Genomic DNA, 13,883 nt, shown 5'->3' on the forward strand with positions numbered 1-13,883 from the left:
GACTTCTTATTTTCAATAGAGTATAGAAACAACATATTATTTATTTATTCAGTTTATTTATCAGTAGAAATTCATAGAGAATTTTTGAAATTAAGGTATATTAATTATAAATACAATTTAAAAAACATATCCTATCCACCTCACGATTACACGCCAATCCAACGCTTTTTTTTCTTAGAAAGTCTTACTGATCGTCGTCATTCAGCTAACTTATCATTTGCTATCTAATCTTATTTCCTCCAAAATTGACAGTCCAGAACCACTATCCAGTGACTATTTATTAATAAGTTAACCAGAAGAAATTTGAATTGAAATATTAATAAACATAAAAATGATATTTTATATTTTCATTTTCTTAAGATTCTGTACATGAACGGATCTGGACCAAGATAACAGGAGGGGGGGTTTGAATTTTAAAGGGCACACGCAATGGCGTTGTTTGGGGGGGAGGGTTTACAAGTTGGGCCTTTGATCTTGTTTGATTTTAAAAACAAAATTTGATTAAGAAGACGTGATACCCTGTGTGTTGTCTCCGTCTTATAAGTTTGTAACATAACAAATTTTACTCTCAGTAGAACACTTGTAGCTCCGTTAGTTTAAAAATTAGAGCGAACTGACCTGTTATAAAATCAAAAAATAAGATTTTTATCGAGATAACCTCATGAGCTTTTTATTATATTTTAATTTTAAGGCGAGTTATGAGTATTTTAAAATAGTAAATTATTTCTATATCTTAAAATACTCATAACTTGTTTTAAATTAAAATATATTAAAAAGCCTATGAGGTTGCCTTCAAATAATCTTACCTTTAGATTTTATAAGCTCTATTTTTTAAAATAACGGAGTGACATAAGTTCTGCTGAGTGTACAATTTGCTACGTTACGCACTTGTAACACGAGACAACACATGTAGGTATCACGTCCTCTTGGTCATTATTATATTATAGTGGTGCAAAAACATGTCTATTTTAATAGAAAAATATTATATTATGTAGGTACTAAGAATTTATTGTGACAATGATAAATTGTTAGTTAATAATTACTAATTAATAGTTGGAATATATTTATATTTAGACACATATTATGTGGACGTGCCTGAAAGTTGGGATGTAATATGTATTTATATATGTATGTATGCGTTTTATGTAGATAAAAGAACATAATATATTAATGCAAGCACATATTAATGCAAGCACATATTAACATATTAAATTGCAACAAAATAACTAAAACTATCCTTTGTTTAAACATATAATTTCATCCAAATTTTGAACTTAAATGTCTATAAAAAATAACTATATTTATATATTTTTTAGATTGTTTGGATACAGTATGAACTATTTATGAGAATCTTCATAACATTGTCAATCCTTATAAAAATTGAAAATTTTATAAATTTTTTATATAAAAAAGGAAATCAAGCCTATTGTCTTAAATATTTCTCAACTGGCATAACAACTTATGATGAACCTTGTATTAAATTTTCATGCATTTTGACAAAACAACATTTTTTCTTGTCATTTAAAAAAAATAATCTTTAAAAAAAATTGAAAATTGAAAGTGTTTATAAATAGCTCAAAACTAATCAAAACATGTTGAAAATGTATGATGCATAGAAAATGATAAAATACTTCTCATGAAAATTTCTAATTTATACCAAAATAAAAAAAATATTATTATATTAATTAAATATCCTATATCTTAACTTCAAACCCTCATAAAAAATTTATTTGACATTACGGTAAACTTTTTTTTTTTTTATCAAATGTACGAAAACTTACATAGAATCTTGTATTAAAATTTTAAATCTTAGATATACATAGAAATATTTTTATATTAATAAATAAAAATAATAATATTTACTGTACTTATTCAAGACAATATTATATTTTTTACGTTTCAGCTAAAAATGAAGAATTAATTATTGCTGAGAAACGTCAAAGAAAATTAATTGTTCACCAAAATGTTGATACAAATGAATCTGATGAAAATGATAAATCCTTATCTGATTTTACTGATTCCGAAGATGAATGGGGTGCTATGAATCAGCCTAAGTTTAAAGTCAAACAACCCCAGCGGACCCCTTCTAAACTTTTTCTTGAACTAGAAAAGCGAGTAACGAAAGCTGGGAAAATGTTAAAATATGATACTAATCAGAGTGATGTAAAGCAATTGGGATATGAAGATAAAATTTCAAAACGCAGTACACATAAAATGTGTAAGACTAATAGTAAAGATAAAAATATCAAATCATTTAAATTACTAAAAACTCAAAATGAAGGGAAAATATGTAGCAATAATACCAATACATTACCATTAGTTGACGGTAATAATAAAGTCAAACAACCTCTACAAACACCTAATAAACGTATTAGACTACAAAAGCAATTAAGGGAAGAAAATACTACTTTAAAACACGGATCAATTAAAGGGTTTGATAGAAAAGATAAAAATATCAAATCATTTGAATTACTAAAAATTCAAAATGAAGGGAAAATATGTAGTAATAATACCAATACATTACCATTAGTTAACGGTAATAATAAAGATAAACAACCTCTACAAACACCTCCTAAACGTATTAGACTACAAAAACAATTAAGGGAAGAAAATACTACTTTAAAACAAGGATCAATTAAAGGGTTTGATAGAAAAGATAATAATATCCAATCATTTAAATTACTAAAAACTCTGAATGAAATACAATGTAGTAATAATACTAATACATTTGATAATGGTCACAATCAAAGATTGGTTGGTACTAAAAATATAGATTTTGTTTGTAGTTATAAAGAAGTTGCATTAATTCATAGTGATAAAGAAGAAAGCCAAAAACCACCTGGTGGTTTGAGACGAGTAGAAATTATAAACCTAGATGGAGATATGCAAAATGATCGTGAAGTTTTTAATGATAATTTTGAATCATTAACTTGTACTGGAAAGAAAAATAAAAAACCCAATAAACAAATGAATTATAAACAAATAGAATCGTCCGTTATTTCAATAGAAGATGATGATCCAACTATTATTAGTGATGGCGAAGATGCTGTTCAATTTATTTCGATGACTAAAAAACTTAAGCGTTCACCTTTAAATAATAATAAACATTGTAGCTTAAAAACTCATTTAAATAAATCATACAATTCTGTTTCTGCAAACAAGCAAATAACCCCTACCGATTATATTAATCATAGGGAAACAACATCTATAATAGAGAAGCTTTCAAAAAACGTTACCATTATGCCAGCAAATGTTAATATACCAAAAGGCATTGAGGTCATTATGGTTAAAACTCCACCGACAAGGATTGATTCCAATTTTAATTCAGTTAAAAGAAAGTCAACCATGTCAAATGACCATCCACCAGATAACCCTTCAACAATTAATGTGAAATGTGAACTCATTTCAAAGCCAGATTTGAACGGGGAAGTTAAGTTTTGTGTTAGACTACCCAATGGAAAAGAACATCCTGGTCCTAATGAGCTTAATAATCTTATCAATAAATACCTTAAACAGCACAACAACCAATTACCTGATTATTGGTTGGTCCCTTTACCAGTAGAAGTTGCCAAACAATATGGTTTTAACTAAAAAAAAATTATCTCTATCTAATATAGAATCCTTATTCCTATGATCCCAATAAATTTATTTTAAAAATGTTAGCCGTAAAATTAAAATTGTTTTACATTTGTTGTTTCTGTTACTTTACCTTTTTAATTTTGACATTGTTAATTTTTATGATAATTTTAGTTGAATTTCTATCTATTTGTATTGCATATATTATTATGCATATATTCATTATGATATAAATACTGTAAGTATGTATGTATGTACTACAAATTGCAATGTTGATTAATAAGTTATAATTTAAATAAACATAATAATTTTTATCATACAATATATGCAATGTTTTGGTCAAAATGAATTCAACACACCAACTGTATTACTAATTATGTAATAAATTACTAATATTAATATAAATATGAAAATTATTTCACTTACAACCGTTCATCGTTGTGGTCACAATCCACCGAAGGTTGATTGCCTACTCCTGGTGGAGTAAAAGCAATTCTTGATTAACTTCCATGAACTTTTATAAGCGGGTAAATGTTTAAGGGCCGTTCTTACGACGTCCGGTTAAAGTTAACCGACACTTAACCGGCCGAATTCTGCCGGTAAAAAAATCTGTTATCAGTCGGTTAGCGTTAACCGACACTTTACCGTACATTGTAAGAACGGCCCTAAATCTCAATTTTCATTGTGATGTAACTGTCATTACTGTACAAATTATTTGTATTACTTATGGTGCCACTCTAGACAAAAATACCTACACAAACTATGCAATAATTTTGTAAGTTAATTAACTTTATACCCTATTTGTTAAGAGGACTCTACACGCACTTATGTTGTCTCCGTCTTACAAATGTAAGACATAGCAACAACTGTTTTGTGCGGTAAAGAACCGAGAAGGCTACAGTAATAACTAAAAAACTAAATTTTCACCACGTATAAAGGAAAATCTTAGCTGTGAAATATCGTTTTTATTTTATCGATATCGGAACTGCAAAAAAAGTTACTGAAGTTTGAAAAACAAAAAATATTGGATTTTGAAACAATAAGAACTTTTTGTTTAAGTGATGAAAAAATAAAATGATATTTCACAGAAAATGTTCTAAACTACAATGTGTTCAGTTTCACGCTAAGAGGTAACACTAAATATTTCAGTTCAATGACCTTGTATTGAAATGGAGTTTTTGCTGAATGACAGAAAAGGCCACCCGCAGAAATTTGCCTCCCCCCCCCCCCATTGTTTGAAAAATGTCACTATTTTTATTACCTTTACTCTTCAATGTGAGTTTAATAGTTCATAGTTGGTTATATTTTACCATCATAATTATTATAACATAGGTGTTATAAGACTATATTAATTTTTGTTCAACTAATGTAATCTGAGGAAAAGGCCTAGTGAGACCTATTTGGTCACACACTCGATATAACCTGAGTCAAAATATATTCGTATGCTAATTTGCTATAAAAGTATAATATAGTCTAGAGATCAGCCCTGTCCAGGGTCAGCACGGACTGGATCGGGATCCGGGATAGATCCGGTCTTGTCACAATGTTTTTATATTATTGGTTTAGGTGTTCGGTTCGAGGCACAGTCATATTAAAATGGGTTAGGTTTGGTTAATATATTTTTAATATCACTGCAAGTATGGTCCGGTCCGGTCTTTTTTTATATGGAATAAATGGATATGTATTTGGTCTGGGTTTTAATAAATTAATATACTTGGGAAAATAGAATTATTTGTCAATTTATTTATTTATAAATATAATGTGTTCGTATTTCTATTAATACGGCCATTTCACTCTTCATGCCTTATCGGTTATTAAATAATAACATTGATTATACTAGTAACTATTGATTACTAATACTAGTATTTATAATCAATGATAATAATAATAAATAATATTATTTTCCATCCAAACAGGAAATTATAAAAATAAACGTTGTTTAGTGTCGATTGTCGATTATTGTCGAATATTCTAGTAGTAGTGTACGGCACACGGAAACAACATATATTTATAACAGTTAAGTGAAAAATTAATTTTCGATCATGGCTCCCATAAAAAATATGGCAGTATTTTAAACGGGGAGATTCTAATAAATCGGTCAGGTGTTTAATTTGTGGTTTTGTGTTCATGATCAACTTCAGCATTGTGGACACGTTATGACGATAAACGAATAGAAAAAAATACACCAAAGTTAACCGCCAAAAGGTAATTAAAATTATATTTTGATTAATTTAAAATTAAATAACTTTTATCACATAGGTATTATTTTTTCATAGCACACAAACCTTAGGTATATTATTATGTAATATATAATAAATATAATTTGTACAATAAATTGACATAAATATTTTTTTTCATATTCTTTTAAAAATGTTTATATTGAGTGATTAACTTATTAGGTACTTATTATGTTCAGTGAATGCAGTAGGTATAGACAAATAACAATTGAATAAAAAAAATATATATATATATTATATATTATATATTATATATATATATATATATATATATATATATATATATATTATCGTACATTTACGATTCGCTTTAAAAAAAAAGTACAAGCGATCCATTGTAAGTCTCAGACAACATATAAATTGTATACTTTTATCCTATTTTGCAATTTATTCTTATTTTTGGTCGGGAAAACATACTGGTTTATTCGATATTCGAACGAACAGAAAATATTTTTTAATTTGAAACAACTCATAAACGGCCACATTAAATCAATTTTTTACTGTCATTAAATTGCAAAATATTTTCAGACACGTTTTCCTATCTCATTGGTTGCAACTTATAGAATAATCAAAGTCCCGATATCTAAAAGTGGTATCTACTTAATTTATGTTTTATCATTGATTTGTTTAAAGTTATTTCCATTGTGTAAAAATGTAAATAAAATAAAAAAAGTATTAGTAAAAACCACTGCATCCGTTTAAAATAAAACAAAAACACTGTTCTACAAGTCACAGCCAAAATTATACAGTAGGTATATATTATGTTTTAACTATATATTAGTTAATATGTATAACAATATTTTATAGTTAAAACATAGGTACTGTCAAAAAACTCACACGACACAGTACCTAAGTTGAACTATCAACAAGAGCTTCTCTGCTAGGCCTTTGGTAATGGCAAACAGAAAACAGGCAGAATAGTATTGAGCATCCCAATGTCGTCTGTTTACAATGGAATGAGCTTGTACTGGCATAATTTGTTGGGGTATTCATTCAGCTCAGACTTTCCCCAGGCTGAAAATGATATAAAATAAAATATACATTTTGAAATAATTCTAAATTGTAATGAGAAATTACAATACAAGTTGTAAGTGTGTATTTGGACATTTTATTAATATTAAAAATTGCTATTAATGTCAATTTACAATTTTGAGTGAGATAATAGAACTTTAAAAAGGTGGGTAAGTGGATGTCGCTCTGCTGTACAGTAGGTTACAAGTGGGTCACTGTATAATGGATGGTATTAAATTTGAATTCAATGATATAATATCATTGTGTAAGAAAAACGATTCTGAGCGGAGACGGTACCTATGTCAGTCAAGGTATAAGACATTATTCCTACTAATCTATGGTATTAAAAATAAAGTAGATATCTATAATAAATTCCAAATTAGTCATATCACAATATCCATCAGGTACTTAAGTTATAACGCATTAATGCGTTAATACATCAACAACAAACCGTGATACTATCATAGATAAAATATAATAGTATACTTGCTTTAGAAGCTTCAAGTAGGTACCCACGAATAATATTATTATACAATCACAACAAAATAACTAAAATGGTTATTCTAGGTTTTTTAATATGTAATTTCGTTCATATATGAACTTAAAATGGGTATAAAAATAAACTGTGTTAATATAATTTTTGGATTTTTTGGTAGGTAACAGAATTAACTACTTACGCGGAATCTGGTTCTAAATTTTAAACCCTTAGATATAAAACAGTGATGCCCAACCTTTTTCCTTTGGCGGGCCACTTTGGTAAGCAATTATCTTCAAGCGGGCCACAAAGTATAAAAGTACAAAAATAATGTTATATATTGGACTTGTTTTCTTATCTTTTATTGTCTATTGAAAAGATTATGAATTGAGGTACACATCGTAGGTACATTATTAGTTTGATCAGTACGTTATTTTAAGTACACGGGTGATATCGATATTTAATTGTTAAGTTTCCGTATGAAAATGTCAGACAGAAAAAAACGAAAATATAATGATGATTGCCGAATTTTTAATGAAAAATGGTCTATAAATTATGATGAAATAAACAAAATCGGTTCATAGATCGCGACTTACGGATGAACACCTTCGTTCAATTTTGAGGATTAGAACCACTAAACTGAATAGTTATTTAAACGAATTCATAAATTTAAATAAAAATAATATATGAAAATAAATAATTTAAAAATATTTTCATACATTTTTAAAATAGTTTTTATTTTAGAAAATTCGTAACGAGCCACATAGAATACCTTCGCGGGCCAAATGTGGCCCGCGGGCCGCAGGTCAGGCAGCACTGATATAAAAGTTGAACATTTTATAAATGTTTAATTACAAAATAATTATTCAATTTTAAATTTGATAAATTTTGTCAAAGTTCGATCTTCAAATGCTTATAAAAACAAATTGTGCTTATGTATTTTTTATATTTTTCAACTGCTTTTATAGTATCAATATATCACGAGCCTTGTATTAAATTTTTACACTTTTTGACCCAACAGTCAACAGATAAAACTTTATTGAAATTGAAAACTGGCAATGTCCGTAAACAGCTCAAAAAGAGTTAAATTATTTTAAAAGTTTTAACGTGTATAGAAAATGCTAATTTAAACATTCAGTGAAATTTTCAAGTATCTACAAGTTATTTTCAAGTAATTACAACAAAATAAGAAAATCGTTACATGAGAAATCGAATGAATATCAAATGTTGTAAAAATATGAATTTCAAACGCTCATAAAAATTTAATTTTACTTTCTTGTAGACAAATTTATGAGGAATCTTGTATGACATTTAAAAATCTTGGATTTAAAAAAAAAGTTTTGTGAATTCTTAACTCAAAATAATTTGTTAATTTTTGTGATTTTTCAATATTTTGTCAATTTTTGAACTTTAAATGATTATAAAAAAAAACTGCGTCTAAGGCTTTTTAATATTTTTCAAATGTCACTGGTAACAATATAGTAGGAGCCTTCTATTAAATTTTCAAGCTTTTGTACCCAACAAATAATTTTTCATTGATATTTATAAAACAAAAAACTAAAAAAATTTGAAACTGAAAATGTCCCTAAACAGCTCAAACAGCTCAAAATGCGTCAAAATATTTTTAAGAAGGCATGGTGTTTAGAAAATGCTTATATAAACATTCAGTAAAAAATTCATGTACCTACGGTAATTTGTTTAAAAATTGCACCAAAAACCAACATCGATTTTCTCGAAAACAGATTTTGCCTAAAAATTCCTGTTTTTCCTTAATTTTTCTTTTGTTTTTCACGGCGCTTTTGAAACCTACTGGAAAATTTTTACTTTTGACCCCCCAAAATACCAACTAGATTCACCTTCCTATCAAAAAAGATACTGTTGAAGAAAATCCAAGCATTTTTACTGTCCTAGAAGGTGATGACAGAAACAAAAAAAAGAAAACATAGAAAAACAAACACACATCATTGTAAATTCAATACATTCATCGCTCCTCTCAGAATCTAAAATTCAAACCATTATATCTGAATTGTTCAATATGATAATTATTATAGATTACTTAGTAATTTCATTTTACTAATTTAATTATTTAATGACATCAATACTATTAATTGTAAACCAAAACGGCTAAACAGTGTAAACAATCATTCCCAAAGTTATTTTTACTGTCAATATTAAGTTAAAACTTATTTTACTCATGTTAAATCTTAAATGTATAGAAACTCAAATTAAAATCAAATACTTAAAATATGATTCAAAATAAACAGTGCATTTCAATAATATATATATTACGTATTTCATTTAAATATTATTTAATAGGAATAATATTTAATAGCCAATAGGTATGTCGTATGTCGGTATGTTATTTTACCAACTGAAATTTATAGAATGTGTTCTAGAAAGATCTACAACAGTAAGAATATTTGAACACGTACCAGAAGTATCTGATTGATCATAATAAGAATCTGGGCGCACAATCCTGGTGGTAATGAGATATTCGCCTTTGTCATCTAGGGACTGAGATGTATTCAAGGATGTGAATTGACTGTGGATATTATTTAGGCCTTTATTTACTAAGTTATGTCTGTTTAATCTTGTATCCTGTGGCGCTGACTGAATAATTTTTTTTTTCTTTCTGGTAATTTTCTTTACATTTTTAGTATGCCAGCGTGTTGCCAAGTTGGATACTATCAAATATTGTCGACCTTTTAGTACATTGTGATTAACGGTGGAAGTGTAGGTATAACACACTGAGTATATGTACTTATCAAACCAATCTGTTGTGCATGCCGTGTAATAAGCAAAATCTAAAAGTAACAGTTAATAAATTGCAATTTTTTTCTGTTCCCTATGTATGATATATTAGTATAAATTGTATAATATTACTATTGTACTTACAGCTTACAACTAGAAAAATAACAAATTTAATTTTTTCAAAAGTAGTGCTTGGCACTATAATTAAACCAATGCAGCTCAATATTAAGACTATTGTGAAAACTCCAATGTGTGATCCAACTATTATCAAATTTTCTAGCCATTTATAACTTTTCCATTTACGCTAAAAATAAATACAAATGGTTACATAAAACATGGTACCATATTATATTTACTGCTATTAATGTAAAAAGTATATGAAATAATCATTACTATTTAATATATAGAATATCTTTAATGGATACTAATATTATAACCACTTATATTCAAATAAAAAGTAATTTATATTATCCACTAAGAATAGACTAAGAATTAGTCTAGGATATTATATCTTTAGACTAAGAATTAAATTAAAAAAATTCTCTAAAAATAACATGATCATAATTCGAAAAATGGCCATCAGTAAATAAAATATTAAATCCCTTTAAAAAATTTGACTTTAAATAAAATTATTAGGTATAGTTACACAATAATATAGTATGTTTTACTTTATAATCTGGTCTTACAAGGATTCCGGATTCCACCAGGTGGCTTTCTCTTTAGGTTTATACACGCGCGAGTGCGACACATACAATATTAGACATGTTCTTTGGAAAATATATCAAATGATCTAATGAAGCGATAAGAATTCTGAAAACAGATTTGAAATAATTTTAAACAATTATTGTCGTCTACTATATCTACTTGAAATCGACTTTCCCACATTTTTGATATTATTTCCCAAATTCCTGAGAACGTTATGTTCGAGTTATGTTAAAAAAAGAGGAGTTAAAAATGTTAGTATTTTAATTTTTGGTGAAGTTAAAATCAAAAAATCAAAAAGGTAGAAAGTCAATTTCAAACGTATATACTTGATGAAAAATTAAAATCTGTTTTTAGAATTCTTATCCCTTCATTAGATCAATTGGTATGTTTGGCAAAGAACACGTCTAAAATCCTATGTCAAGCGTTAGTTAGATAAAGAGAGAAAATCACGGTATCGAATCCTCTTAAGTTAAAAGTGCAATTTGAGTTACAAACGACACATTTATTCACTATCTTGAGAAAGAATATAATGATTAGATAACGACTAGGTATTGCAGTTATATAGCACATTATTTGTGAATTGAAAATTAAAACTTTTTGTAACTTACTCTATACATAAAATATTTCAAGTAAAAATGTAAGAATAGTATGGATAGAATAAGTTTAAAGATATCATAAATGCCCATTGGTACATAATAATCTGATAAATTAAAATAGACTCCTGCAACAATAAAAATACAGTAGGTAGGTACCAATTTAAAATGAATAAATAAAGATTTAATATTTTTTATATTTTAAACAAATTTATTTAGCATAAAAGAAACTTACCATTTGACAATACATTTAGTTTGGGCACCAATAAACGTAAACAGTTGATGTCAAATAAGACCATAATTATTCCTAATGCACTCCAAAAATGTTTCTAAAAAAAAAAAATACAAATATATTATTACCTACCTCACCCACTGGCCACCAGTAGGTGATGAATCATACCTATGAATCATAGGTACAGATTAAAATAATACAATAATTTGTATACAACTAACAAATATACCTAACTTGGTATTATAAACACATTTTATTGGTATTTGTATTTTTTATTTTTTTATTTGTATTTAAATGTATTATCGATTTATTTAATAGAAATATTAGATTTTGGTATTCATTGTATATTAAATTAGTTAGCAGTAACTAGGTAGCGAGGTAGGTAGTTATAATATTAGCATTAAAATATAACGTCCGTCTCACCAGCCCACTCCATATGTAAAATGTATGGTTTTTCATATGCAACCTTTCGAGCAACCTTTAGTACGCCATTTGTATGAATTTGTATGACAGCTTTCAATTGACGTGGCCTTCATTAGTAGCAAGTACAATGTACAAGTACTATAGACAGGCCGTCTATCTTATCTCCAACCACCACTACCGGGACGTAGGTGTCCGCCTTTCCCATGGTACAACGGTCGGCGGAAAAGGCCGGTTGGGGATTCGAGAATCCATTATCGGACCGTCGGACCGATAGCACATCGTCCGACGTTAAACTCATCGCCCGAGCGGCACGTCATGTATTACTATTTGGTCAAAATTTTATAATACATAATTTTTGGCATTCATAAAGTGTTTGTGTTGTGTTTTTTCATCGTTTCAATCCTAACCAGACACTTCGATCGAACCACGATCAACCTTGAAACAATCATCGGGTCCGCGTCACAAAAATGGTCAATAAGGCACTAATTTCACTTTTACATCTGGGGTGGGTGTGTAAGACGTTCGTTCCTATACCATTTTTCTTGGAATTGAACATTCTTTCAAATTGAAAATACTTTTTTTTTTGTGTTGTGTGCTACTTTAAGAGCTACTAAAATGGTAGGTCGGTACTCGTAGAAGCAAATACTATGCCTAAATATCAAAATCTAGAAAGTTAAATATTTGATTTAATCATTAACAACAAGGGGTTGTTTGTAAATTATATTATTAGGTATTTGAGAAAAAAAAAGCCGGAAAAAGACTAACTACAAATATCATTACAGTTTTACCTGTGTTAATGATTTTATAATATCAAGCAGTTCAGAAATTTCGATTATGACAAAATTCTCATGGTTTTAAATGTTTTTTATTTTATTACACAAATAATATAATTTAAAAAAAAATACAATTATTGAATGGTAATATCTAATGTGACCCAATATACATATTTATAAATATAATTATTTTTAAATGTATAGACACTTATCTACTCAGTTACTCGTCAAAACGAAATTAATTCGTTTTTAAACGGTGTGGGTAGACGTACCTATATTTAATAATTTATAAAAATATATTTATACCTTAGTTGCAACTCTTCTGCCTGTTGCTATTGATTGGACTTTGGGACATCTGCATATTTTAGCGCAATTGAAATACAAATTATACTTGAATATTGTCATTAATCGTAAAAAATTAAACTGAAAGACTTCCATTGCAATAATCTGAAATACAACAATAATAATTAAAACAAATCATCGAGTAGGTAATCGCTATCTACTGTACAGTAGGTGTCAAGATGTCAAATGTATCTCGTCATAGAGTAATAGTAACTGTAATAGAATTGGTTAAATTTGAATTCAACAATAAATCATTGCATATAGGTGATAGGTACCTACCTACGAATTGAGCAGATATGGTCTGTCAGCATATTATATTACTAACAATATTATGTTATTATATATTTGTTTAAGATAGGTACTACTATAGATGTGTAACCTGATTTAATTCGGGGAAAAAATCAATTAATTATAATTTATAATTAAATATAAAAAGTTATTCTTTCTATTTTGTTTGCTTATTCCTGGTTGTTATTGGTTACATAATTACTATTTTATTTTATTTTCTGTAACCAATGGCAATCCTAAATGTAGGAAAAAACAAAATACATTTTTCGAATACTATTATTGAGTACTCACCTATAAATTTCTCTTCTCCCCTATTTATTATTAGTTTTTCCTTGATTATTTTGAAAAATACTGCTGTTTATTTACTTTTTCGACCATTAAACATACCTACTAGATCCAATTTAATACTAGAAGCCATCACTAAAGTTGATGATTTCAGCATATTTTTTGTTTACTTCAAAATACGTTTTTTTATAA

The 13,883-nt window shown here is 27.7% G+C and overlaps 1 protein-coding gene across 1 annotated transcript; it reads right to left on the reverse strand.

Moving 5' to 3' along the window:
- Positions 1–11,335: 11,335 nt before the first annotated feature.
- LOC100573151 lies at positions 11,336–13,883 on the reverse strand. The gene is made up of 3 exons (XM_029486165.1): positions 13,083–13,883; positions 11,584–11,677; positions 11,336–11,476 (listed from the first exon to the last, which is right to left on the reverse strand). The coding sequence occupies exons 1-3, from the start codon at positions 13,212–13,214 to the stop codon at positions 11,343–11,345; spliced, it is 360 nt and encodes a 119-aa protein (XP_029342025.1). The 5' UTR covers positions 13,215–13,883; the 3' UTR covers positions 11,336–11,342.

This window comes from Acyrthosiphon pisum, chromosome A1, assembly GCF_005508785.2.
Source record: "Acyrthosiphon pisum isolate AL4f chromosome A1, pea_aphid_22Mar2018_4r6ur, whole genome shotgun sequence".
NCBI classification, from domain to species: Eukaryota; Metazoa; Arthropoda; class Insecta; order Hemiptera; family Aphididae; genus Acyrthosiphon; species Acyrthosiphon pisum.